Source organism: Muscardinus avellanarius (assembly GCF_963383645.1).
Source record: "Muscardinus avellanarius genome assembly, chromosome: 10".
NCBI classification, from domain to species: Eukaryota; Metazoa; Chordata; class Mammalia; order Rodentia; family Gliridae; genus Muscardinus; species Muscardinus avellanarius.
Genome location: NC_137796.1, coordinates 12,522,180 through 12,549,089, shown reverse-complemented (window position 1 = coordinate 12,549,089; position 26,910 = coordinate 12,522,180). Strand labels below are relative to the sequence as shown.

The window sequence follows — 26,910 nt, the reverse complement described above, 5'->3', positions numbered from 1 at the left end:
GCAAGCTTAACTTTAATCCCAAACTGAGGTCATTGAGAATATTTAGAATGTAACTTGGAGTTTTTAGCTTGAATGCTATCAGTGGTAGAAATGTTACCAGTAAACCCTAAACTTGAGTGGTTTAGTGGCGCCAACACTGTAGGGAGAGGGTTTTGATGTCTTTTTGAAGGTCTTGATGCCTAGAAAGGGCTCTGTGTCCCCTTCCTGTTGGACCTTCGCTCGGCACAGTGGTGGCCATGTACTTCAGTTGTGAGGCCTCTACAGACCGTCTAGGTTCCTGATGAGGTTAGGGATAGTCTGAGAAGCCATCTCCTGTGTAAATATGCCTGGGAAGACCCCTCCCACCTCCATGACCTCCAAAGGTATTTTAAAGCCAAGAGATTCCTGGGAGCATTGAAAGCCATTATGTAGCAGGGCGTGATGGCGCACGCTTGTAATCCTAGTACTTGCTGAGACAGGAAGATTGCAGGTTTGTGGCCAGACTCAGCTACTTAGTGAGGCCCACTGTACCTTGGTGCAACCCTGTTTCAAAATAAAGATTGAAAATAGGGCTGAGGATGTAGCTCAGAAGTAGACTAGCCCTGAGTTCAGTCTCCCGTTAAAAAAAAAACCAAAAAAACCATTTTGTTAATACACCATTCAAGGGTGTTTTGTTTCTTTTTCTGTCCATTTAGAAAGCCAGCTTCCCTCTAAACCCTTGTTTTTCTTTTCTACCCCCACTTCCTTGTTGTTTCTCTTCTCAGCTATTGTGGACGGTGATGGAAGAATTTATATTCGGAACTGGCAGGGTGGCATCTTGTCTGGGGGCTTTGAGAAGAACCCGAAACCTATTTTCACTGAGGGCAAGAATCAGCTGGAAATTCAGAATCTGCAGGAAGACTGGGATCATTTTGGTGTGTGAAGCAGATTATGACAATAATGTCTTCTAAATTGTCTTAAGATATTAGATCTCCCTCCCTCCCTTTCTTCCTTCCTTTCTTCCTTCCGGTGTACTGGGTATTAAATCCAGGATGTTCTATCACTGAGCAACAAACCCAACCCCTTTTTATTTTTATTTTTATTTTTATTTATTTTGAAGTAGGGTCTCTCTTAAATTGTTGAGGCGCAGGTCTCAAACCTGTAATCTTCCCATATCAGCCTCCCAAGTACTGGGGTTACGGTGTGTGCCACTGTACTTGGCTTCTTTTTTGTTTGTTTGTTTGTTTGTTTAATTGCAGTGCTGGGGATTGAACCCAGGGCCTCGCACATGCTAGGCAAGCAGTCTACAAAACACCGAGTTAGATCGCCAGCCTAAGATGTTTACAAAGTATTTCAGCAATAGTTTCTTACTTAATTTTTTTTTTTTTCCGGTGGTACTGGGGGTTGAACCCAAGGGCATTCTACCTTCATTCCCAGCCCTATTTTTTATTCCTTATTTTGAAACAGGGTCTCACTAAGTTGGAGAAGGCCTCACAAAGTAGCTGAGGCTGTCTGAGTACTGCAATCCTCCTGTCTCAGCTTCCAGAATTCTGGGATTACAGGCACGTGTCACTATACCTGGCTCTTACTCAATGTTTTAACAACTCCATCAGGTACGATAGTAGTTACAACGAGCTGTCCACAGTTTGCCTAATCTAAGAATACACTTAATGGTTAGCATCTTCAGGGAACCAAAGTTTTAGTTAACAGGGTTGGCTTATTATTCAGTCACCTCAACCATTGCCGAAATTTTGGGCTAGATGGAGATCTTCTTTTGGTAGAACTTCATTTAAAATTGAAGGGCTGAAGTGGGGCATGGTGGCGCACACTTGTAATCTCAGCGCTTAGGAGGCTGAGATAGGAGGATCGAAGAGGTTCGAAGCCAGCCTCAGCTACTGAGTGAGGCTCTCAGCAACTTAGTGAGACCTTGTTTCCAAATAAAGTATAAAATAGGCCTGGGAGTCTAGCCTGGAGATAGAAAAGTCCTAGTTCAACCTCCGGTAGCACCAAAAAAAAAAAAAAAATTGAAGGGCTGAGCCAGGTGTAGTGGTGCACGCTTGCAATCCCAGCATTTGGGAGGCTGAGACAGGAGGATTGTGGTTCAAGAACAGCCTCAGCTACTTAGGCACTTTGCAACTCAGTGAGAACCTGTTTCAAAATAAAGAATTAGCTGGGCATGGTGGCACACGCTTGTAATCCCCGCGCTTGGGAGGCAAAGACAGGTGGATTGCGCAGGTTCGAAGCCAGCCACGCTGGCCTAAGAGACCCTGTTTCCAAATTTTAAAAAAGTATAAAATGGGTCTGGGAGTATAGCCCAGAGGTAGAAGGGTTTCCAGGAACCCCAGTATCACCAAAAAAAAAAAAAAAAAAAAAATAGGGCTGGGGGGGTGGGTGTAGCTTAGAGGTAGAATGCCCCTCGACCCCCAGTACCACGAAAAATAAAAAATAGAAAAATAAAATTGAAGAGATATTGAAAGCAAAACTGTCTTTTTTTTCTCTTTCTTTTTATGTAGCAATGGGGATGGAACCCAGGGGCATTCAACCTATGAGCTACACCCCCAGTCCTATTTTTTAGTTTTTTGTTTTTTTGGGTTTTTTTTTTTTGCGGTACTAGGGATGAGACCCAGGTACATTCTACCTCCGAGCTACATCCCCAGTCCTGTTTTTTATTCCATATTTTGAAACAGTCTCACTAAGTTGGAGAGGACCTCACTAAGGAGCTGAGGCTGTCTGCGAACTGGGATCCTCTTGTCTCAGCCTCCCAAATGCTGGGATTACAAGCATGCGCCGCCACGCCCAGCTCAGTCTTTTTTATTTTTTGAAACAGGGTCTCATTGAGTTGCTGAAGCTGTCAACGAACCACAATCCTCTGGTCTCCACCTCCCGAATGCTGGGATTACAAGTGTATGCCACCATGCTCTGGTTTAGGAAGCAAAACTGTTGCTGGGCGTGAAGGCGCATGCTTGTAATCCTTGCCCTCCCCCACACACACCTGGGAGGCGGAGACAGGAGGATCACACAGGTTCAAAGCCAGCCTTGCTGGCTTAAGAGACCCTTTCCAAATTAAAAAATATAAAAAATAGGTCTGGTAGTGTAGCCCGGAGAAGGGTTCCATCTCCAGTACCACCAAAAAAAAAAAAAAAGAAAGAAAGAAAACAAAACTTTTGTTAATGTGGCCCTTTACTAAATTTTAAAATAAATTTATTTATTGAATAGTTTATATAGTCACATGGATCCAAATTCAAAAGATATGAACGATCTATAATAAAAAATTTCCCTTCTATCCTTGTTGAGCTTCTTTGGAGGTGCTAGGACCTTAGCATGCCTAGGCAACCACTCACCACTAAGTTTTTCTTCTCTGTCTCTCTCTCTCTCTCTCTGTCTCTCTCTCTCTCTCTCTCTCTCTCTCTCTCTCTCTCTGTCTCTCTGTCTCTCTCTCTCTCTCTGTCTCTCTCTCCGTCTCTCTCGTCTCTCTCTCGTCTCTCTATTTTGCAGTACCGGGGATGGAACCTAGGGGCATTCTACCACTGAGCTACACCCCCAGTCCTATTTTTTATTTTTATTTTTTATTTTTTTGGTGGTACTAGAGGTGGAACCCAGAGGCTTTTTACCTCCGGGCTATACTCCCAGACCCATTTTACATTTTATTTGGAAATGGTCTCACTAAGTTGTTGAGAGCCTCACTAAGTAGCTAAGGCTGGCTTCGAACCTGTGTGATCCTCCTGCCTCAGCCTCCCAAGCGCGGGGATTACAAGCGTGCGCCACCACGCCCTGCTTATTCTTTATTTTGAAACAGGGTCTCACTGAGTTGCAGAGGGCCTCACTAAGTAGCTGAGGCTGTCTGGGAACCATGATCCTCAGGTCTCAGCCTCCTAAATGCTGTGATTACCAGAAAGCACCTCTAAGTTTTTCTTTTTTAAATAAACTTCACCTCATGGAAATTTTTTAACTTCTCAAAAGGGACAGAGTATTGTGAGGAACACTTCTCTGAACTGACCAGCAACCACTCTGGTGCCACCTCTCCCCGCCACCCCACAGAGTAGGGCCAGGTTTACTATTAGAAAGGGCAAGGCTGTGGCTTTTGCAGCTGTTCTAGCGTAGGAAAGCCGAGCCTTTCGTTGACTTCTCTGTAGGTGCCACTGCAGAGTGCTCCTGCTCTTGCTGGCTCTGCCTTGATCACCGTGTATTTCTGCTGTTCTGTAGCTCCTTTCCTTTCTAAAGGGTACATTTTTTTCTCAGTCTTTATGCCAGGCATTTTGCAGCTGTGTCCTGTAATTCCACCAAGCTTTCTACTTTCTGATAAAGGGCCCAATTGGCTTTTACAAAAATCCTTTCCAAGATTTTCTACAAGGGGAGGAAGTAAAGATGTCTAACAGCTTGAATGTTTTTAAATTTCCTAAAGTGAGAAGTCTGTCTGGGTTTATTTTCTTGCTCAGAGCCCCTGTTGAGTTCCCTCCTGCGTAGGATGCCAGAACTGGAGACTCTGGAGATCGCAAAGTTGGTGAATTGCCCTGAGACCTTCACACCAGACATGAGGTGCATCATGGGCGAGTCTCCAGTAGTACAGGGCTACTTTGTCCTGGCAGGGATGAACTCTGCTGGCCTGTCGTATGGTGGAGGAGCTGGAAAGTAAGTCTTCTTCACACAGAGTCATCTGTGAATTCAGGTCAGCTTGCCTGGCTTCTTTCATTCTAGGATTACTTGTTAGAATGCTGTATAAAATGTTTAATCCAGGGTGTTAATGATATTTCCTTCAAAGTAATCACCATGAAAGGATCTCCCCACTTTTTTTTTTTTTTTTTTTTTTTTCGGTAATAGAGATAGAACCTGGCGGGCATTCTACCTCTGAGTGACACCCGCAGCCCTATTTTTTATTCTTTTTTTTTTTTTTTTTTTTTTTTTTGGTGGTACTGGGAATGAAACCCAGGGGCCTTCTACCTCCGGGCCATAATCCCAGACCTATTTTATATTTTATTTGGAGACAGGGTCTCTTAAACCAGCAGAGGCTGGCTTCGAACCTGCGCGATCCTCCTGTCTCTGCCTCCCAAGCGTGGGGATTACAAGCGTGCACCACCACACCCGGCCTCTAGAGTACATTTTTACAATTGCATTTTAGTTGTTTTTTTGTTTTGTTTTTGTAGTACTAGGGGTGGAACCCAGGGACTCTCTACCTCCAGGCTACACTTTCAGACCTATTTTATATATATTTTTTGGAAACAGGGTCTAAGTTGCTGTGCAAGCCTCACTAAATATCTGAGCCTGGCTTTGAACCTACGCAATCCTCCTGTCTCGGCCTCCCAAGTACTGGGATTACAAGTGTGCGCTACCATGCCCAATAAATGCATTTTAGTTTCACTTCTTCATAGATGTGGCTTATATTTTAAGCACTTTTTATGGAATTTACCATTAGAGTTAAAATCCTCATAATGATTCTATGAGAGAAATATTTGGATCTGTGTTTATTCTAGAAGAGTTAAGGAAATTCCCCAGAATTGCTCAACCCTCTGATGACATAGGATCTTCTGATTGTACTAGTTCTGGATTTGTAGAATATTGCTTTAATCCTCTGTAGTATATCACATCTGAGGCCAAATAACTTTCAGTCCTCCATCTTAACAGGTACCTTGCTGAATGGATGGTGCATGGTTATCCCTCAGAAAACATCTGGGAATTGGATATGCAGCGCTTTGGTGCCCTCCAGAGCAGCCGAACCTTTCTGCGCCACCGAGTCATGGAAGTCATGCGTAAGTGAAGCTCTAACCCAGATGCACCTAGCTGCAGGTATCTTTCTCATGTCAGACCTTACTATTCAGAGGGGCATATTTTTTCTCAGTTCTTTAATAACTGCCTTGAGTTGGGCTTCTGATATGTGACTATTTTAGGCCTGTGTGCAGGTCTTATGTCCCACATGATTATTTATGAAACCTTTTTTTCTGTGTGTATAGTACTGGGGGTAGAACCCAGAGGCTTTCTACCTCCTGGCTGTACTCCCAGACCTATTTTTATATTTTATTTGGAAACAGGGTCTCACTAATTTGATGAGAGCCTCACTAAGTAGCTGAGGCTGGCTTCGAACCTGTGTGATCCTCCTGTCTCAGCCTCCCAGGCGCGGGGATTACAAGCGTGCGCCACCATGCCCGACGATGAAACATTTTTATTGTTTATTTTTGGGAACAAGAAATTAGAATAGGATTTACAGGTGGTATTCAGCGGCTTCCTGGATTTTCCTAGCAACGCTTTCTTTCCAGCCTGCCTTGAAATACTCTATGTCAAATTAAATGCTCTCTTGCCGTCCACTTCTGACTTCTTTTCAGTGCTAGGGATCGAACCCAGGGCATGCTAGGTGAACCTAGGCCATGCTAAGTAAGTGCTCTACCAGTGAGCTACACCTCCAACTCTTCACTTGCTTTTTGAGATAATTGTTTTCTTTCCAAGTCAAAGGATTTGCCCAGGTGTTCTCAGAGTGCCAGGCTTCTCTGAGTAACTCTTGTCATTAACCTGTCATATGCCAGCAAGATAAGAAACCATTAAAAGCGTGGAGGCTTTTAATCCCAGCACTTGAGAGGCTGAGACAGGAGGATCGCAGGTTCCTGGCCAGCCTCAGCTACTTAGTGAGGCTTTCCCGAACTTAGACCGTGTTTCAAAATAAAGAATAAAAAATAAGGCTGGGGGTGTAGCTCGGAGGAAGAATGCCCCTGGGTTCCATTCCCAGTACCGAAAAAAAAAAAGGATAAGAAACCATGTCTCGTACACGTACAAGACGTATCCCTGCTCTCGCGCGCCCTGCTGTGGCTTCCCTTAGCTTCAAGGGCTCGGCCGCTCGCTTTCACTTGTTATTCCTCCGTGTCTGATTTAATCTCCAGTAAGCTGAGAGAGACAGCTTTGCGTTAGAAATTGAACCAAATTGTGTGGTTCTGACAAGTTTTAATTCATTTTCCTGTCTTGAACTATTTGCAGACTTTGTCAAACAATTTTTAAATATTTGGGATATTCATGCTCAGGACTAAGTTTCTACAGTGGCTGTGACCGCCATTGGTTACAAACGCATGGTTGGCTCAGCTGGACAGCACTCATGGTGAGGCCTGGGGTGGCCCTTCACACCCGAGTGCACTCTGATTTGTGACAGTCAGCCTATGTCTGTGAAGATGGAGGACCTAGCGGCAGTATGTTTAACTGCCAAGGTTAATTTTAGCAAATATTTTAGTTAAAATGTTCAGCTTACCTACCTCGCCATAGGTAGCTACGACCTTGTGCAAATTACACTAGAGCTTGAGTTTCTCCTTGTTGATGTGCCACTTTCGGTAGCCTTCTGTGAGTCTCATAATGAAACTGTCGGTGTGATAGGAAATAGGGAAGGTAAAGGTAGGACTTGAAATTTTTTTTTTTTTTTTTTTGGTGGTCCTGGGGGTGGAACCCAGGGCCTTTTATACCTCCAGGATATACTCTCAGACCTATTTTATATTTGATTTGGAAACAGGGTCTCACTAAGTTGCTGAGAGCCTCACTCAGTAGCTGAGGCTGGCTTTGAACCTGTGTGATCCTCCTGTCTCGGCCTCCCAAGCGCGGGGATGACAAGCGTGCGCCACCACGCCCAGCTGGAGAACCTAAACTTCCTGAGGAAGTTGACAAGTCCTCACAATACAAGGAACTCGGCATGGCTTCTTTCTCTTCCATCTCCCAACCGTCCCTGTCCTGGTAGACCTTCAGTTTAGAGTGAGATCAGGTCTTCTCTTTGAAGAGACTGCGGATCACGCTCTTCTGGCTGGTTTTACTTACTGCTATTGCAGATTGAAAATTAAGAAAAATAAATTTTGGCCAAGTGTGGTGGCACATGCCTGTAATCCCAGTACTTGGGAGGCTGAGAGAGGAAGATCGCAGGTTCAAGGCCAGCCTCAGCAACTTAATGACACTCTATTTCAAAATATAAAATGGAGCCGGGCGTGGTGGTACACACTTATGATCCCCACATTTGGGAGGCGGAGACAGGAGGATCGCGCAGGTTTGAAGGCAGCCACACTGGCTTAAGAAGACCCTGTTTCCAAATAAAAATATAAAATAGGTCTGGGAGTGTAGCTTGAAGGTAGAAGAATTTCCAGGAACCCCAGTACCACCAAAAAAAAAATACACACACACACACACACACACATAATGGAGTTGGCAGGCTGGACCTGGTGGCACACACTTGTAATCCTAGCATTCAGGAGGCAGAAACAGGAGGATCGCAGTTCGCGGACAGCCTCAGCTACTTAGGCTCTGTGTCAAAAATAAAAAGACTGAAAAATAGGGCTGGGGGTGTAGCTCAGAGGTACAATGCCCGTAGGGTCCATCCCTGGTACCATGAAAATAAATAAAGAATGAATGAGTGAATGAATGAATGGAGCCAGCATGGTGGTGCATGCCTGTAATCCCAGGACTTGGGAGGCAGAGATAGGAGGATTGCAGATTTGTGGTCAGCCTCAGAAATTTGGTGAGGCCGTCAGCAACTTTTTTTTTTTTTTTTTTTTTTTTGGTGGTGCTGAGGGTTGAACCCAGGGGCTACACCCCCACTCTCATTTTTTATTCTTTATTTGGAAACAGGGTCTCACTGAGTTGCAGAGACCCTCACTACAAGCATACGACACCACACCCAGCTCCTCAGCAACTTTTTCAAATCCTGTTTTAAACTGAAAAATAAATATGGCTGGGGGTGTAGCTTAGAGGTAGAACACCCCTGGATTAAATCCCCAGTACCATGAAATATGAACAAATAAAGGGGCTGAGGATATGACTCAAAGGTAGAATGCTAATTGTTTCAATCCTCAATACCAAGGAAAGAGAGACTGAGATTCTGAGCCTAGCTTTGTTCTGTGAATACTGTCACTGGGACAGTACAGTGCAACCTCTCAGATTTCAGAGGCACCAACTGAAGGTGTGCTGTGTGCCCTTTCACTTCAGAAATGGGCTGAACAGCTGGGTGTGGTGGCGCACGCTTGTAATCCCAGTACTTGGGAGGCTGAGACAGGAGGATTACAGGTTCATAGCCTGCCTCAGCTACTTAGTGAGGCCCTCTGCAACTTAGTGAGACGGTGTTTCAAAATAAAGAATAAAAAAATAGGGCTGAGAGTGTGGCTCAGAGGTGGAATGCCCTGGGTTCAATCCCTGGTACCACAAGAAAGGAGCAAGGGAGGGACGGAAAAGAAGAGGACAGGAGTGGGCTCAATGTTCAGAGACAAGAAACGCTTATAACAGGTCTAAGAACCCTGGAACACAGGAGAAGAATCACATGCCTTTTTTGTGTGGTACTAGGGATGGAACCCAGGGCATTTTACCTTTGAGCTACACCCCCAGCCCTATATTTTTATTCTTTATTTTGAAAGCAGGGTCTCACTGAGTTGCAGAGGACCTCACTGAGTAGCTGAGGCTGTCCTCGAACCGCGATCCTCCTGTCTCAGCCTCCCGAATGCTGCGTGCGCCACCTCGCCTGGCATCACATGCCTTTCTTAAACTCATTATTATCACTTGTTTGCTACCTAGACTTTGCCTTCTCTGTGGTGGAGCCGCAGGTTTAGAACCATGACCTTTCTCTCGTAGCTTTCTGTAGGGTCAGCCTCCTGGAACATGTCTGTTATATTGGGAAATACTTGACAAATTAGATTGCAGTGCCCTGCAAATCTGAATAGCACTGACTCAGGTCTAGTGGATATTGGGACTCGGCTCTAGAATCTGTGACGTGGGCTTTGAAAATGACTCCTGTCTATTGTAGCTCTGATGTATGATCTGAAGGTTCCCCGCTGGGACTTCCAAACTGGTCGGCAGTTGCGCACGTCTCCCCTCTATGACCGGCTGGACGCACAAGGAGCCAGATGGATGGAGAAACATGGATTTGAAAGGCCAAAGTACTTTGTTCCACCTGACAAGGGTAAGAAGTCTCATGTTTGTCCGTTTTTTTCTGTTAGTAATTAGTAAAACTTATTTGTAAATGTATATAGCTAGAGTGTGTTCCTGGAAGAATAAGTAATAAAAACCTGCCAGGTAGGGTTATGGTGGCCCACACCTGTAATCTCAGCACTTGGAAGACTGAGACAGGAGGATCATGGGTTTGAAGCCAGCCTCAGCAACTTAGACCCATAGCAATTTAACAAGACTCTTTTTTTTTTTTTCTAGTACTGTGGGTGGAACCCAGGGGCATTTTACCTCCGAGCCACAACCCCAGCCCTGTTTTTATGTTCTTTATTTTGAAACAGGTTCTCACTGAGTTGCAAAGGGCCTCGCTAAGTATCTGAGGCTGGCCACGAACTCGGATCCTCCTGTTTCAGCCTCCAAATGCTGGGATTACAAGCAGGTGCCACCATGCCCAGCTTAAGACTCCTTTTTAAAAATAAAAACAATCGCCGGGCATGGTGGCGCACGCTTGTAATCCCTGCATTTGGAAGGCAGAGGATCACGCAGGTTCGAAGCCAGCCATGCTGGCTTAAGAGACCCTGTTTCCAAATAAAAAGTATAAAAGTAGGTACTGGGAGTGTAGCCTGGAGGTAGAAGGGTTGCTGGGAACCCCAGTACCACCAAAAAAAAAAAAAAAAAAAGGAATATAACTCAGAGTTAGAGGGTTTAGTCCCCAGTACCAAAAATAAAACAACAACAAAAAAACCATTGCTAGGCTATACCATACTGTTTAGGGAGAGGCCCCAGCATAAGTCCCTCCTTTTCTTTCCACCCTGTTTTTTTTTTTTTTTTTTTTTTTTTTTGGTGGTTCTGGGGCTGGAACCCAGAGGCATTTGACCTCCAAGCTACATCCCCTGCCCAATTTTTAATTTTTTTGTGTGTGTGTGGTACTGGGGGTGGAACCCAGAGGCTTTCTACCTCCGGGCTATACTCCCAGACCTTTTTATATTTTATTTGGAAACAGGGTCTCATTAAGTTGCTGGAAGCCTCACTGAGTAGCTGAGGCTGGCTTCGAACCCGTGCAATTTTCCTGTGCTTTGAACCCGTGCGATCCTCCTGTCTCAGCCTTCCAAGCGCGGGGATTACAAGTGTGCGCCACCACGCCCGGCTTAATTCATTATTTTGAAACAGGGTCTCACTGAGTTGCAAAGGACCTAAGTAGCTGAGGCTGTTTGCAAACCGTGATCCTCCAGTCTCAGCCTCCCGAATGCTGGGATTACAAGCGTGCGCCACAACACCCTGCCCACCCTGCTTTTTCTGTTCATAGATCTTCTTGCACTAGAGCAAAGCAAAACATTCTATAGGCCAGATTGGTTTGACATTGTGGAGTCTGAAGTCAAGTGCTGCAAGGAAGCCGTGTGTGTCATCGACATGTCGTCTTTTACAAAGTTTGAGATAACAGTAAGTATTTGGGCACCAAAATAACAGCCTGGAAAACGTGGCTTTTTTTTTTTTTTTTTTTCAGGTCTGGGGATGGAACCCAAGGGTATTCGACCTCTGAGCTACACTCCCTGCCCTGTTTTTTATTCTTTATTTTTGAAACAGGGTCTCACTAAGTTGCGGAGGGCCTCACTAAGTAGCTGGGGCTGTCCAGGAACCGCGATCCTCCTGTGTCAGCCTCCCAAATGCTGGGATTACAAGTGTGCACCACCATACCTGGCTTGGCTTATTTATTGAATGTCCTGGTTTTCATCTGTCACTTCAGAACTGATTCTGTGGGAACTCTGGTATATATTGCAGTGTTTCATCTGTATTTTCACGTTTTTTAAAATTTTTAGCTCCTTATGTTTTGTTTCTTAATTTGCCTGGAGTGGCCCATTCATCTTTAGAATACTAAGCCAGCTTACTCTAGAGCTTCTTACAATAGAGTAAATCTACAAATGCCGTCAGACAAAACTGAATGCTGGCCCGTTGAGCTCCCGAGGTGCAGCGGGGCTCTCGTGCTGACTGCATTCCATCCCTACCTGCAGTCCACCGGGGACCAGGCACTGGAGACCCTGCAGCACCTCTTCTCCAATGACCTGGACGTGCCCGTGGGCCACATCGTGCACACTGGCATGCTCAACGAGAGCGGAGGGTATGAGAACGACTGCAGCGTCGCGCGCCTGAGCAAGCGCAGGTGAGGCTGCCGTGTCCCGCCCTGTCCTCCAGGTACACGTTCTGTAGCACGAGTGCCGGGGCACCTCTCCAGAGACTCATTACCCCAGACACTAAAAGCAGTTCATGGCCGGGCGTGGTGGTGCATCCCCACGCTTGGGAGGTGGAGACAGGAGGATTGTGTAGGTTCGAAGCCAGCCGTGCTGGCCTAAGAGACCCTGTTTCCAAATAAAAGGTCTGGGAGTGTAGCTCGGAGGTAGTAGAAGGGTTTCCAAGAACCCCAGTACCACCCAAAAAAAAATTATGAATATTTCAGTTCATTGACAGCCATAAACAGAAAAAAATTGGCAAGGGGGATTAAAAAAACACTATTACATAAAACTCAGTATAGATATTAGTTACCGTACTGGGAGAGGGTGCTTTATCTCATGTCAATGAGCGTATGATTTCTCGGCATTATCAGGAAGCCAGAATTTCCTGTTTTGTCACGTATATCCTACAGTGGTGCTGCAGACCTTCTCTGAAAGTTAAAAGATCACTCCAGTATTCCCAGTGGGGCTTTTTTTTCTTTTTCTTTTTCTTTTTTGTGGTCCTGGGGATGGAATCCCAGGGGCATTCTACCCCTGAGCTATACCTCAAGCCCTATTTTTTAATTCTATTCTTTATTTTGAAACAGGGTCTCACTGAGTTGCAAAGGGCCTAAGTACTTAGCTGAGACTGTTTGCGAACCACGATCCTTCTCTCGCAGCCTCCCAAATGCTGGGATTACAAGTGTACACCTCCACGCGTGGCCCCAGTGGGACTCCCAAATGCTGGGATTACAAGTGTACATCTCCACGCCGGGCCCCAGTGGGACTTGGAAACTAGATGAGAACATGATTGCTTCTTGATCCTTCTACAACCTGGTTTTATTTATTTTATTTATTTATTTTTTTGGTGGTACTGGGGTTCCTGAAAGCCCTTCTACCTCCGGGCTACACTCCCAGACCTATTTTTTATATTTTATTTGGAAACAGGGTCTCTTAAGGCAGCGCAGCTGGCTTCGAACCTGCGCGATCCTCCTGTCTCCGCCTCCCAAGCGCGAGGATTACAAGCGTACGCCCCCACACCCGGCGTTACAACCTAGTTTTAATTATTTTTTGGTCTCACTTTCAGTTTCTTCATGATCTCTCCAACTGACCAGCAGGTCCACTGTTCGGCCTGGCTTAAGAAATACATGCCAAAAGACAACAACCTGCTGCTGGAGGACGTCACCTGGAAATACACTGGTAACGGGGCCTTCGGGGTCAGCCAAATGCGAAAAAGCTGGCAGCTCCCGGGTGTTTCCATTTGCCTTCTACAGACTTCTTGAAATTAATTTTGGAGTTAGCATCAAAAAGACTCTCTGGCCTGGCATGGTGGCACATGCTTCTGATCCCAGTACAGGAAGATCACAGCCTCAGCAAGTATTGAGACTCATCAGCCTAGCGAGACTCAAAACTAAAAGCTGGGTGTGGTGGTGCGTGCTTGTAATCCCAGTTCTTGTGAGGCTGAGACAGGAAGCGTGCAGGTTCCAAGCCAGCCTCAGCTATTTAATGAGGCCCTCTGCAACTCAGTGAGACATTGTTTCAAAATAAAAAATAAAATAGAGTTGGGGGTGTAGCTTGGAGGTATAATGCCCCTGGGTTCAATCCCCAGTACCACAAAAAAAACAGTAAGTCAAAATAAAAATAAATAACCAGGTATGGTGGCACATGTTCATAATCCCCGCATTTGGGAGGCTGAGACAGGAGGATTGGGGTTCGAGGACAGCCTCAGCTACTTAGTGTGACCATTTGCAACTCAGTAAGACCCTGTTTCAAAATAAAGAATAAAAAAATAGGCCTGGGGGTGAAGCTCGAAGATAGAATGCCCCTGGGTTCCATTCCCAATACCGCAAAATAAATAAAAACAAATAGATAAAAAAATAGGGCAGAGGATTTAGCTTGGGAGGTCGAATGCCCCTGGGTTTCATCCCCAGACCCACCAAATAAATAAATACATAAATACATAAAATAAATAAAGTAGGAACATAAAGTAGATATTTTATGTTCCTATTTTATGAACATAATTAAGTAGCTACCTCCAGTCCTTTTTAATTTTGGTTTTTGAGTCAATAGGTTGCTAGGAGTCTTGCTGAGGGTGTCTTTAAGCCTCTGATCTTTCTGTCTCAGCCCACCAAGTACTCAATTAGAGGTGTGCACCTCAACACCTGGCTCACCACTAGCCCTTTTTTTTTTGCTTTGCTTTGCTTTAAAACATGGTCTTGCAGCTGGGTGTAGTGGCTCATGCTTGTAATCTCAGCATTTGGGAGGCTGAGACGGGAGGCCTCAACTACTTAGTAAGGTCCTCTGCAACTTAGTGAGACCCTGTTTTGAAATAAAGAATAAAAAACATAGGGCTGGGAGCTGGTGTGTTGGAGCATGCTTGTAATCCCAGCATTCAGGAGGCTGAGACAGGAGGATTGTGGTTCAAGGCCAGCCTCAGCTACTACATAGTGAAGCCTTTTGCAACTCAGTGAGACCCTGTTTCAAAATTAAAAAATTGGGCTGGCAGGGGTAGCTCGGAGGTAGAATGCCCCTGAGTTCCATCCCCAGTACCGCAAAAAAAAAAAAAAAAAAAAGGACTGGGGATATCATTCAGAGATAGAATGCCCCTGGGCTCCACCCCCAGTAATAGCAATAAACAACCAAACAGAGTCTTGCTCCATTGCTCGGTCTCACTACATGCTGAGGCTGTCCTTGAACATGGATCCTTTTTTCTCAGCCTCCCAAGTATTAGAATTACAGCCATGTGCCACCATGCCCAGCAAACTACACTCTCATTGAACAGAAGTTGTGTACTAGACTGTATTATGGATGTCGATACGTAATTAGTGTAAGTTGCTGTTGCAGAGTCCAGGGTGGGTGGTCAACTGTTTTCTAGGTACCAGGTTGGAAGTGAGGCCTTTTCAGTCATGTAGCATACACTGGGTGGGAGGAGGCAGAGAATGGGAATTGTACCGCGGGTGAGGGTTCTAGCCAGCTCTTTAAGTGTACCATTGGCTGGAACTTGGTCTCATGATCGTTGCTCACTGTAGGGGAGACTGGAATGTTGTCTTCCTGAAAAGAAGGGCAAGGAAGTCTACTCGCCAGGCTCTCGTGGCAGTACACGCAGTAGCGACTCAGGGGGCCCATCAGCAGAGGCACAGATGCAGAATCAGGTGCTTGGATCCACCTTGGATCGCCTAAACAAAGGAACAGAACAGGGCTTTTCTGTTGGTTCAGCTTTTCACCTGAAGAGGCCAGATGTATCTTGTGTTTTTCCACATAGCCCTCAATCTGATCGGACCGCGAGCTGTAGATGTGCTGTCCGAGTTGTCCTATGCCCCCATGACTCCTGACCACTTCCCAACTCTATTTTGCAAGGTAGGTGCTAGTAAAGTTCTGTTGTTTTTGTGGTTCTGGGGGTTGAACCTAGGAGCATTCTACCTCTGAGCTCCTAGCCGTATTCTATTTTTTTCCAACCCTTTTATTTTTTTTTTTTTTGAAATCCCTATTCTGTTTCTTATTCAGTAACTTGGTCTCACTAAATTGATGTGAACCTCACTAAGTAGCTGAGGCTGTCCACAAACCACAATCCTCCCGTCTCAGCCTCCCAGATGCTGGGATTATAAGCATGAGCCACCATACCCGGGCTAAAGCTCTCCTTGTTTAATAGGTATCTTTAAAATGGGTTAAGTTCTCAGAATGTCAGGTATGTACCTGATGATTTCTGCAGCAGTAGATTAAAATTTTAATTTATAGGATTATGGCAGTGACACCAGCCTATGCCTTTAGATGTCAGTCTCCTCCTCGTAGCTGCTTGCTTTTCATACACAGTCACTTCTGTATGTAGGGCTTCTTCCGGGGAGAAAAGGTCTGGTTAAATTCCTAAACACCTTGTATGACTTCTTCCTAAGTGGCCACTATTGCAGCTGACTGACATGAATTATAGCTGAGTCAGAGCAGTGATAACAGAACACTGTGCAGGAAGCAGCTGATGAGAGAAGTCAGACATCTCGGCAGCCTGTAACATGCCGCGGCTGGACACATTGATGGCTCTTGGAGGTTCAAACCAAAGCTGGGATCCACCTACTGATCACTTTAGTGCACTTTCTTCAAGGCAGTGCAGGCAGCAGGAAGCTGCGTCAGCCATCAGCAGAGCCCATCCCAGGCTTCTCTGCTGCTTGAGGGTCAGGCCTTGCCCCTCCCTCCATCAGGATTCCTATGGAAGTGCTTTGTTTCAGTGCCCAGCCCATGGTGTTCTTTTATAGTACAGTGATTGCATCCCTGGCCCCTCCTAAGTAACGTGGCAATATATTTTGTAATTAGAAGCTGGGTGTCTGATGAATTGTATTCTCTGGACATCAGGCGTCATGTTTTGATTTGCATAGTCCTCCAGAGAAGGCACCTATCTAATGTTTAGATATCCCTGACTAAGCCATGTCTTTAGCAGGACTCGTGAAGAGGAATATTTCCTGTTTATCAGTCTGTGCCACCACTTTCCATCATTAGCTTGACTGAAATGGCTACATTCAAGTTGTAAAGGCTGCGCTCCATTTTCAGGAAAAAACGCTTTCCTTGACACGTGTCTCTTTCAGGGCTCCCGTCAAGCATCAGCCCCTCGACAAGCCTGCAGGAGTTCCCACTTATGCTGACTGCTGCCTCTATCTCCACAGGAGATGAGCGTGGGCTACGCAAATGGGATCCGGGTGATGAGCATGACGCACACAGGGGAGCCGGGATTCATGCTTTACATCCCCATAGAGGTGAGCGGGCTCAGTCTTCCAGTCCCAGGACCACTGGGAGGGTGCCAGCTTTCCTGAAGCTCCTGACCACTGGCAGGTTTGGAGAGCTGTGTCTGGGCCTTGGAAATTGAGGTAGGCTACATATAAAAGATTTTATAATTTTTTTGTTTGTTTGGTACTGGGGATTGAACCCAGGGGTACTCTACCTCTGAGCTACATCCTCAGCCTTTTTTTTTTTTTTTAATTATTTTTATTTGGAAACAGGGTCTCTCTCTTAAGCCAGCATGGCTGGCTTTGAACCTGCGTGATCCTCCTGTCTCCGCCTCCCAAGCATGGGGATTATAAGCGTCAGCCACCACACCTGGCTTATTCTTTATTTTGTAACAGAGTCTCAAATTGGGTGTGGTGGCGCATGCTTATAATTCCAGCATTTGGGAGGCTGAGACCCGGGGATCGTGGTTCATAGACAGCCTCAGCTACTTAGTGAGGCCCTCCGCAACTCAGACCCTGTTTCTAAATAAAGAATTTTAAAAAATAGGGCAGAGAGTATAGCTCGGAGGTCAAATGCCCCTGGGTTTCTTCCCCAGACTTGCAAAAAAAAAAAAAGAAGCAGCAGCAGCAGGGTGTCTGTGAACCCATAATCCTCCTGTCTCAGCCTCCCAAATGCTGGGATTATAAGCATGTACCACCAGGCCCAGCTTGATTTTATTTTGAAACAGGTTCATCTGGACAAGGTGGTACACACCTATAATCCCATTAGTCCAGAGGCTAAGAAAGGAGGATTTGCAGGTTCAAGGACAGTCTCAGCAAGTAGTGAGACTCTCATCAACCTAACAAGACCATTTCAAAATAAAAATAAAATAGGGCTGGGAGTTATAGCTCAGAGGTAGAATGCTCAAGTTCAATCCCCAGTACCAAAAAAAAGAAAAGAAAAATTTTTAAATTTTTATGTACTTGAATTTATCAGCTTTTTTTGTTTGTTTTGTTTTGTTTTGTTTAAATTTGATTCATTAGAAGGGAAACCGCAAGCTGGGCATGGTGGCGCACGCTTGTAATTCCAATACTTGAGAGGCTGAGACAGGAGGATTTGTAGGTTCCTGTGCTCAGCCTCAGCTACTTAGTAAGGCCCCCTGCAACTTAGTGAGAGACTATTTTAAAATAAGGAATAAAAAATAGGGCTGGGGTGTATCTTGGAAGTAGAATGCCCCTGGGTTCAGTGTCCAGTACAACAAAAAAAAAGGGAATACCCAGCCAAGCCTGGTGGCACAGTCCTGTAATCCCAGTACTCCTCACTCAGCTCCCCAAATAATGAGATTACAGGCATGTGCCACTGTAAAAAAAAAAACTAAAAAACTAAAAACTTGAAGTTTTGAGCCAGGCTTGGTGGCGCACACTTGTAATCCCAGCATTTGGGAGGCTTAGACAGGAGGATCGTGGTTCACGAACAGCCTCAGCTACTACTTAGGCCCTTTGCAAGTCAGTGAGACCCTGTTTCAAAATAAGGAATAAAAAATAGAGCTGGGGGGTAGAAAGCCCCTGGGTTCCATCCCCAATACTGCAAAAAAAAAAATTTTTTTTTTAAAGTTTATTCATTAATCTCTTGCTGCTGCTGCTACTATGAATGGGGCAAGCGTATATTTGTTCCATGATATTCTAAGTGATTAGAATTAGATATTCTAAGTGATCCACACCCAGCTTGTATGAAAAATGTGATGTATGCATACACATCTAGAGTTATGTGTAAGAACCTGGCTTTTGGCCGGGCATGGTGGTGCACACTTGTAATCCCAGCATTCGGGAGGCTGAGACAGGAGGATCGTGGTTTGAGGACAGCCTTGGCTACTTAGGCACTTTGCAACTCAGTGAGACCCTGTCTCAAAATAAAGAATCAAAAATAGGGCTGGGGGTGTAGCTCAGAGGTAGAATGCCCCTGGGTTCCGTTCCATCCCCAGTACTCAAAAAAAAAAAAAGGACTTGGCTTTTCCCATCTTGGGCCAGCAAATGAGGAACAACAGGGGGTGGGGAATAGGAGCAAGAGGACAAGTCCAGAGCCAAACAATGGCTGTGGAACGTGATCGGCATTCAGTAGATGTGTGCCTCTGTGGTGGTGCTGAGGGTGGGACCCAGGGGCTTCCTACCTCCGGGCTACACTCCCAGGCCTATTTTATACTTTATTTGGAAACAGGGTCTCACTAAATTGCTGAGAGCCTCACTAAGTAGCTGAGGCTGGCTTCAAACCCGTGCCATCCTCCTGTCTCAGCCTCCCAAGCACAGGGATTACAAGAGTGCGCCACCACACCCACAGAGCTGAAAGATAAGGATCCTTATCTGGATTGGGGTGAACCCAGCTCATTACTGTTGGGGATGGGACGTCCCAGGAGTAATGAGCTCCTTGTGCAGTTAGCAGTGTTAGACATCACCACTTCCAGACATGTGCCATGTTTAAATTCTGCAGGTTACTACCCTCTTCTCTCTCTCTAGTACGCTCTGCACGTGTACAATGAGGTGATGAGTGTTGGGCAGAAGTACGGAATCCGGAATGCTGGCTATTACGCGCTTCGAAGTCTCCGAATTGAGAAGTTCTTCGCCTTCTGGGGTCAGGATTTAAATGCCCATACCACGCCCCTGGAATGTGGACGAGAATCCTGGGTGAAATTAGACAAGGTACTCTGTTCATGCTTATCCAGATCCACCCAGCTGCTCCGCTTCCTCAGCAGTAAAATCTGCTAGGAAGAGCTGGCATGGCAGGACATGTGAGGCGCCAGCACAGGAAACCCTGCTAGTCCCTAGAACGGAAGGCTGGCCTCGGGATAAACAGTTTTATTCTGCTACCATGGGCAGAACCAGGACCATTCTACCTCCAAGCTACACCTCCAGCCCTGTTTTATTTTTTGTTTGGGAACAGGGTCTTGCCAGGCTCCTGCTTCTTTTTTTTTTTCTTTTGCGGTACTGGGGGTGGGACCCAGGGGCATTGTACCTCCAAGCTACACCCCCAGCCTATTTTTTATTCTATTATTGAAACAGGGTCCCGCTGAGTTGCATAGCGCCTCACTTAGTAGCTGAGGCTGTCCATGAACCACAATCCTCCTGTCTCAGCCTCCCAAATGCTGAGATTACAGGTGTGTACCACCACGCCCAGCTCTGATTTTGTGTGTGTGTGGGTCTGGGGATGGAACCCAAAGGCATCTGACCTCCGAGCTACACCCCCTGCCCAATTTTTTCTTTATTTTTATTTTGAAGCAGGGTCTCACTGAGTTGCGGAGGGCCTAAGTAGCTGAGGCTGTCCACGAACCGCGATCCTCCGTGTCTCAGCCTCCCGAATGCTGGGATTACAAGCGTGCGCCACTACACCCAGCTTTGAGGTTGGCTTCTAACTCAACAGTCCTCCTGTCTTAGCCTTCCAGGTACCAGGATTACAGGCATGCACCACCACACCTGGTGACATTTATTTCAGAGCATTGTTCTCTCAAGGACTGAGGGAAAAAAGTCTAAAGGACTTTGGGGAAAGTTTTCTGAGTTGATTAGCGTGATTCATTAGCATGCTGCAAATATTTCTATAAATTTGTCATCTTATAGTCAACTGCCTAATTTTTTTAAGTAATAGATGAGCATTTTATTCTATTTTTTAAATTTTTTTGTGTGGCACTGGAGATTGAACCTAAGGGCATTCTGCCTCTGAGCTACACAACTAGCCCTATTTTTTCTTTTTTTTTTTTTTTTTTTTTTTTTTTTGAAACAGGGTCTCACTAAGTTGCTGAGGCTATCCTTGAACCTGTGATCCTTCTGTGTCATTCTCTGAAGGACTGGGATTACAAGTGTAGGCCACCACATCCGACTAGAAAGTGTTTATATTTTATTTTTTTTAACTTTTTTATTTTTTTTTGCAGTACTGGGGATTGAATCCAGGGGCATTCTACCTCCAAGGCCCCAGCCCTATTTTACTTTTTTATTTTGAAACAGGGCCTCACTAAGTAGCCATGAACTATGATCCTCCTGTTTTACCCTCCCAAGTACTGAGATTACAGGCATGCGCCACCATGCCTGGCTGAGAATTGATTTTTCTAAATATTTTTGTTCTGTCTGGTCCTGTGATTGAAATCTGTTTATAAAGTAGAAAAAAAAAGGATAAAAATGTGTACCTCTGTTGTTACAGAAATTCCCTGATGGTGACTTCTATAGTGTGAATACAGCTTTTCACATGGTAGTAAACACACCATTTCCCAAGAGCCAGCAGGAAACGTAGGGAGGCTGCTGCATTCCGCTGCAGTGACACCAGGACTCCCCTGGCGCTGTGTCACATGCCAAAGGTCAGAGTGCAGACGCAGGTGTTAGCTTTTTCCTTGTGTTGTCTTGCCTAGGGCATGGACTTCGTTGGTCGGGAAGCCCTGCTGCAGCAGAAGCAGCACGGGGTGTATAAGCGCTTCACGATGTTCATCCTGGATGACCACGACACAGACCTGGACCTCTGGCCATGGTGGGGAGAGCCCATCTACAGGAATGGGCAGTATGTTGGCAAAACCACCAGCAGCGCCTACAGCTACACTCTGGAGCGCCACGTGTGCCTGGGCTTTGTGCACAACTTTTCTGAGGACAGTGGGGAAGAGCAGGTGGTAACGGCAGATTTCATCAACCGGGGAGAATATGAGATCGACATCGCAGGACAGCGGTTCCTGGCCAAGGCTAAGCTCTACCCTATCACCTCCGTCTTCACCCACAAGCGCCGAAAGGAAGACGTGGAGATGAGTGACTTGCACGGGAAGTAATGCCGGGTAGTCCCTCCTCTCACCTCATCTAGGGAGCTTCCCCCGCCCCGCCCCGCCCTCCTCACTGAACCTTCGCTCCCTTCTCTTGCCTCCTTGATCTAATTTTGAACTTGACCTACTTTGGCACTTTTGCTTTTCAGCCTCTCGTCCTTCCACCTTCTCCTTCCACCGGCAGTCTCCCTTCCTAACACTCTGGTCTCTTCCCATCCTCCCATCCTGCTCAGATTTCCATGGTGGAAGGAAGTGTATCTGACAGGACGGAGGCAAGTGCCACGTGTGGAATTATGTTAAGGTAACAGACAGATTTCAAATTCTGCATCTCGAGACACAGCAAGCCAGTGTTGTACAGGCCTCAGGGTAAGAGCCCGTCACCCTGGGCGAAGGATTCTTGGAGGAACCCTGTTAATTTTTGTGGGACAACGGTGTGTCTGATGCAGCCCCTGGAATAGCTTGTGCCTTTTAGCCAGGCAGGTCAGTCTCCTGTTCCATTGTGCTGTGAGTTGGCACCTGATACCTCTAGCAAGAGGATGATCATCTACCTCACTGACGAGAGGCATCCTGTGGAATCGTCTGGTCTACAGCAGGAAAAGTAGCTAGCCTAGGACCATCCTCGTCCTCCCTCCAGAGCCAGTTCTCAGACCGCTGGGCCAGGGCAGCCTGCCTGTAACTTTCTTCATCTCTTGTTACTCTCAGTCTCTGCAACGAGTTGGGTGTTTTTGGTGTTGTCTTTTGGTTTCTCTTCTAGCTGAGTAAACAAGTATGCCAGTATCTGAAAGGGCCGAGTTGCTCTTTGTGTGGCTTTTCCCAGCAGTAAGGCTCTGACCTCAGAAAGCGTGCCACCGCCAGGCCGCGTTTTCTATTACACAGTGCTGCTTCTCTTTAGCTGTTCAAGGCCGGTCACGGCAGCTTTCCCCTCCCTGCGTCTGCCCTGTGCGGCCATCCCACGGGCTCAGCACGTTCCTCTCCCTTTAGAACAGGGAGAAGGTTAGATGAGTTGTCCTGGATGAGTAACAGCCTTGCTGTCCGTGCTGAGTTCAGACATCAGAGCCTCACACTCGTCCCCTGGTATGGCACAGACAGCCACACAAGGTGACTGGGTCCGTTGAGAGTCCTGAGGACAGCAGGCTGCGTGGGGCTGGAGGACTGCATCCCAACTCCTCCTCCCCGGTTCTGTTTCGTTCCCATCAACCCTGTACCCTCTGGAAAGGAGATGACTGAGAGCACCCAAGAGTGCCCTCACTCTCAGGCAGCGTCTTCCGACAGTGAAACTGGGACGTCACTGGCTGTGTAGTACACACCCAACACTTCGTTTTCCATTGCATACAAACTGCCCTAATCTGCTCGTAGAAATTTCAGTCCAGCTGTAGCCTCTGTTTTGGGATCTTGGAGGCACTGTCGAGTCTGTGGTATCCTAAAGGATCCTTCCACTTCAGTTATAGCATCCTGACACTCTCAGGTGTCTCTGTTCTCTCACATTTCTGCGATCTCCATTGCCCACTCAGATCAGCTCCATCTAGACATTTCTTGTATTTCCTGAGATAGACCACTCCTGATTCATTAATGACTTTGGTTTCCATCTTAGTTTTTTTGTATTTTTGTTTTTTTGCGGTACTGAGCATGGAACCCAGGGGCATTCTACTTCTGAGCTGCACCCCCATCCCTATTTTTTATTCTTTATTTTGAAGCAAGGTCTCACTGAGTTGCAAAGGGCCTCGCTAAGTAGCTGAGGCTGTTCACCAAACGCGATCCTCTAGTCTCAGCCTCCCAAATGCTGGGATTACAAGCATGCACCCCCATGCCCTCCCCCATCTTTTTTTCTTAAAGGAGCATATGATTAGAATTACTTTGGGAAGCTGGGCATTGTGGGGCACACTTTTGGAAGGCTTAAACAGGAGGATTGCAGGTTTGAGACTAGCCTCAGCAACTTAGGGAGGCCCTCCACAACTTAGTGAGACACTGTTTCAGAATAAAAGAATAAAATAGGGCTTGGAGGTAAAATATCCCTGGGTTCCATCCCCAGTAAAACACAGCAAAACACACACACACACACACCCTACCTTGCGGAGGCCTCGCTATTTTGGAACAAATTTTCTCTTTAACAGTTATATCAATGTGTCATCACTTAAAAAGTTGTTTCAAAGTAAAGAATAACCTGAGTGTGGTAGCCACACTTGTAATCCCAGTGCTTGAGAGGCTAAGACAGGAGGATCACAGGTTTGCTGCCAGCCTCTGCTACTTAGTGAGGCCCTCTGCAACTTAAGTGAGACCCTGTTTCAAAATAAAGAATAAAAAATAGGGTTGAGGATATAGCTTGGAGGTAGAATGCTCCTGGGTTCAATTTTCAGTACCATAAAAAAATAAATAAGAGCCAGGCGTGGTGGCACACGCTTGTAATCCCCGCGCTTGAGAGGCAGAGACAGGAGGATCATGCAGGTTCGAAGCCAGCCATGCGCGCTGGCTTAGGAGACCCTGTTTCCAAATAAAAAATGTAAAAATAAGTCTGGGAGTGTAGCCCAGAGGTAGAAGGGCTTCCAGGAACCCCAGTACCACCACCAAAAAAAAACCCAAAAAAACATACATACATACATACATACGAGCAGAGCACGGTGGTGCACGCTTGTAATCCCCGCGCTTGGGAGGCTGAGGCAGGAGGATCACACAGGTTTGAAGCCAGCCTCAGCTATTGAGTGAGGCTCCCAGCAACTTAGTGAGACCCTGTTTCCAAATAAAGTATAAAATAGGTCTGGAAGTATAGCCTGGTGGTAGAAAAGCCCCTGGGTTCTACCCCTAGTACCACCAAAATAAATTAATTAAATTAATAAATAAGGAAAGTTTTTTTTTTTTTTTTTGGGAAACAGTCTCACTAAGTTGCTGAGAGCCTCACTAAGTAGCTGGGGCTGGCTTCGAACCCATGCGATCCTCCTGTCTCAGCCTCCCAAGCGCGAAGATTATAAGTGTGTGCTACCACGCCCGGCTAAGGAAAGAATTTAAAAATAGGGCTGGGGGTATAGCTCAGAGGTTGAATGTCCCTGAGCTCAATCTCTGGTACCACGAAAGTAAATAAAATAAAATAAAACTGAGGAATGCCATCCTTACATTGTAACATTCAAATAGAAATATAATCAGATATATTCAATGTAAATTTTTTTTTTTGTGTGTGTGTGTGTGTGGCACTGGGAATGAACCTAGGGGCATTCTACCTCTGAGCTACACCCCAGCTCTATATCATTTTTATTTTGAAAGAGGGTCTCCCTAGGTTGATGAGTCTCATTACTTACTGAGGCTATGTTTGTTTTATGCAGCACCGGGCATTCTACCTCTGAGCTACACCCCCAGCTCTCTTTTTTTATTCTTTATTTTGAAACCGGGTCTCACTGAGTTGCAGAGGGCCTCATTAAGTAGCTGAGGCTGGCCGTGAACTGCGACCCTCCCATCTCAGCCTTCCTAGGTGAGGCTGTTCTTGATCTTGTTATCCTCTTGTCTCACAAGTACAAGGATTACAGGATTACAAACATGCGCCACCACACCAGGCCTCAATGTAGAATTTTTTATTTTATTTTTTGTGATACTGGGGGTGGAACCCAGGTAGAAAAACCTCTGGGCTATACTCCCAGACCAATTTTATACTTAATTTGGAAACAGGGTCTCACTAAGTTGCTGAGAGCCTCACTCGGTTGCTGAGGCTGGCTTTGAACCTGTGCGATCCTCCGGCCGCAGCCTCCCAAGCGCGGGATTACAAGCGTGCGCCACCACGCCCGGCTTGGCTTCAAAGTAGAATTTTTAAGACTAGGACTCTTGCCAGGCATGGTGGCACATGCCTGTATTCCAAGTAATTGATAAATTTAGACAGGGCGATTGCAGGTTAGACACCAGCCTCAGAAATTTAGTGAGACTCCTTAGCAGCGTAGCGAGTTTCAAAATAAAAAAGTAAAAACGGGCTAGGGTGTAACTTGAAGTAAATGTTCCAGAGTTTAATCCCCAATACCACACATACACACTTGAAAAGACTTCAATTCTCTTATTTACTTGTTAATCTCTATCTAGTTACTCCTTTATTAATTGGCTGTCCAGTCTAAGGAGAGAAATATGTGCCCAAGATCATGTAGTGACTTTATCTATTAAACTAGAGCTAGGCTAGGCATAGTGGCACACAACTGTAATCCAGTAGTACTCAGGAGGCTGAGACAGGAGGATCATAGATTTGAGGCCAGCCTCAGCAATTTAGCAAGGCTCTCCGTAACTTGGCAAGATCCTGTTTTCCAAATAGAAAATAAAACAGAGCTGGGGTGTCTCAGATAGCACACTCCTGAATTCAAGCCCCCATACTACACGTGAGAGTGTGCAGTCTTGCTTCTGAGCCGGCAGACGCTGCTCTCCTCCTGGGAGGAAAAGTGGAGCGGGATGAGGACTGCACAAGCCTTGATCTTCTGGGCTTTCACTTGCTCGCAGACTGCCCTGAGACAGAGCTTTATCTTTGGCAAAGTATGTCTCTTGAGTCTCTCTCGGTTCATTCAAACACAGATGTTGTAAATCTGGGTTTTATCTACTTTGGTGTAAGCGCTTTGAGGTTCTTCCTGGCCTCGGGTACAGCTCTGCCTGTCTGGAGTTGTAAGCCTGACAGATGTCAGGACTCCGGGCTCTTGTTGAGGAGACGCAGGCTGCCAACAGGAACGCTGGGTCTAGACACAGTGCAAACCTGGCAGGAAAAAGGGCGCAGTCAGGGGTCCTCGGTGCCATTCTGCCTCCCGGATGGTGGGGCCGCGGGGCTCTGCCCTGTGTGCCAGCCCACCCCGGGGCCGGGTAGTCTTGAGGGATTCTGGACTTCAGCTTTAAGCAGTTGGGTACTTCTCTTTCAAGTAATCTGTCCTCACATCTGGTGATCTCCCTGGCAGGGGTGGGGGTGCTCCCCATTTACCCTGGAAACAGAAAGTAAGTTGGCCACAAACAGGTGAAGACCCTGGCTTGCAAGCTTTCTGTGAGTTTTCTCCTCTCTTAAAATGTTCTGATGCCTTCCTTAAAGCCCAGCCATTCGTGCCCCATAGAAGCTGGGTTTTTTTTTTTGTTTGTTTGTTTGGTTTTTTTTGCAGTACTGGGGATAGAACCCAGAGGCATTCTACCTCCGAGCTACACCCCCAGCCCTATTTTTTATTCTTATTTTGAAACAGGGTCTCACTAATAGCTAAGGCTGTCTGTGAACCGCGATCCTCTTGTCTCAGCCTCCCGAATGCTGGGATTACAAGCGTGCGTGTGCCACTGTGCCTGGCTCTTGAAGCCAGTTCTTAGCACAGCACATCACTCGGCTTATATTGAATCGTGCATCAGACCCCCCTCCCCTCCGTGACAGCACTGAATTCAGCAGAACACCTCTGAGGCAGAGAGCTATAA

General features: G+C 46.2%; 1 protein-coding gene across 2 annotated transcripts in view; it reads left to right on the top strand.

The window, feature by feature from the left end:
• Positions 1–21,525, top strand: part of PDPR (pyruvate dehydrogenase phosphatase regulatory subunit) — a gene marked incomplete at both ends in the record, with an annotated part of 31,851 nt that extends 10,326 nt beyond the window's left edge. For both annotated transcript variants that reach the window (XM_080702352.1, XM_080702351.1), the window contains 11 exons: positions 744–893; positions 4,395–4,587; positions 5,578–5,702; positions 9,701–9,856; positions 11,147–11,280; positions 11,850–11,998; positions 13,132–13,244; positions 15,307–15,401; positions 16,694–16,783; positions 19,244–19,426; positions 21,121–21,525. In XM_080702352.1, the coding sequence (XP_080558478.1) occupies positions 744–893; positions 4,395–4,587; positions 5,578–5,702; positions 9,701–9,856; positions 11,147–11,280; positions 11,850–11,998; positions 13,132–13,244; positions 15,307–15,401; positions 16,694–16,783; positions 19,244–19,426; positions 21,121–21,525 (1,793 nt within the window). The remainder of the gene's footprint in view (positions 1–743; positions 894–4,394; positions 4,588–5,577; positions 5,703–9,700; positions 9,857–11,146; positions 11,281–11,849; positions 11,999–13,131; positions 13,245–15,306; positions 15,402–16,693; positions 16,784–19,243; positions 19,427–21,120) is intronic.
• Between the last annotated feature and the right edge of the window lie 5,385 nt (positions 21,526–26,910).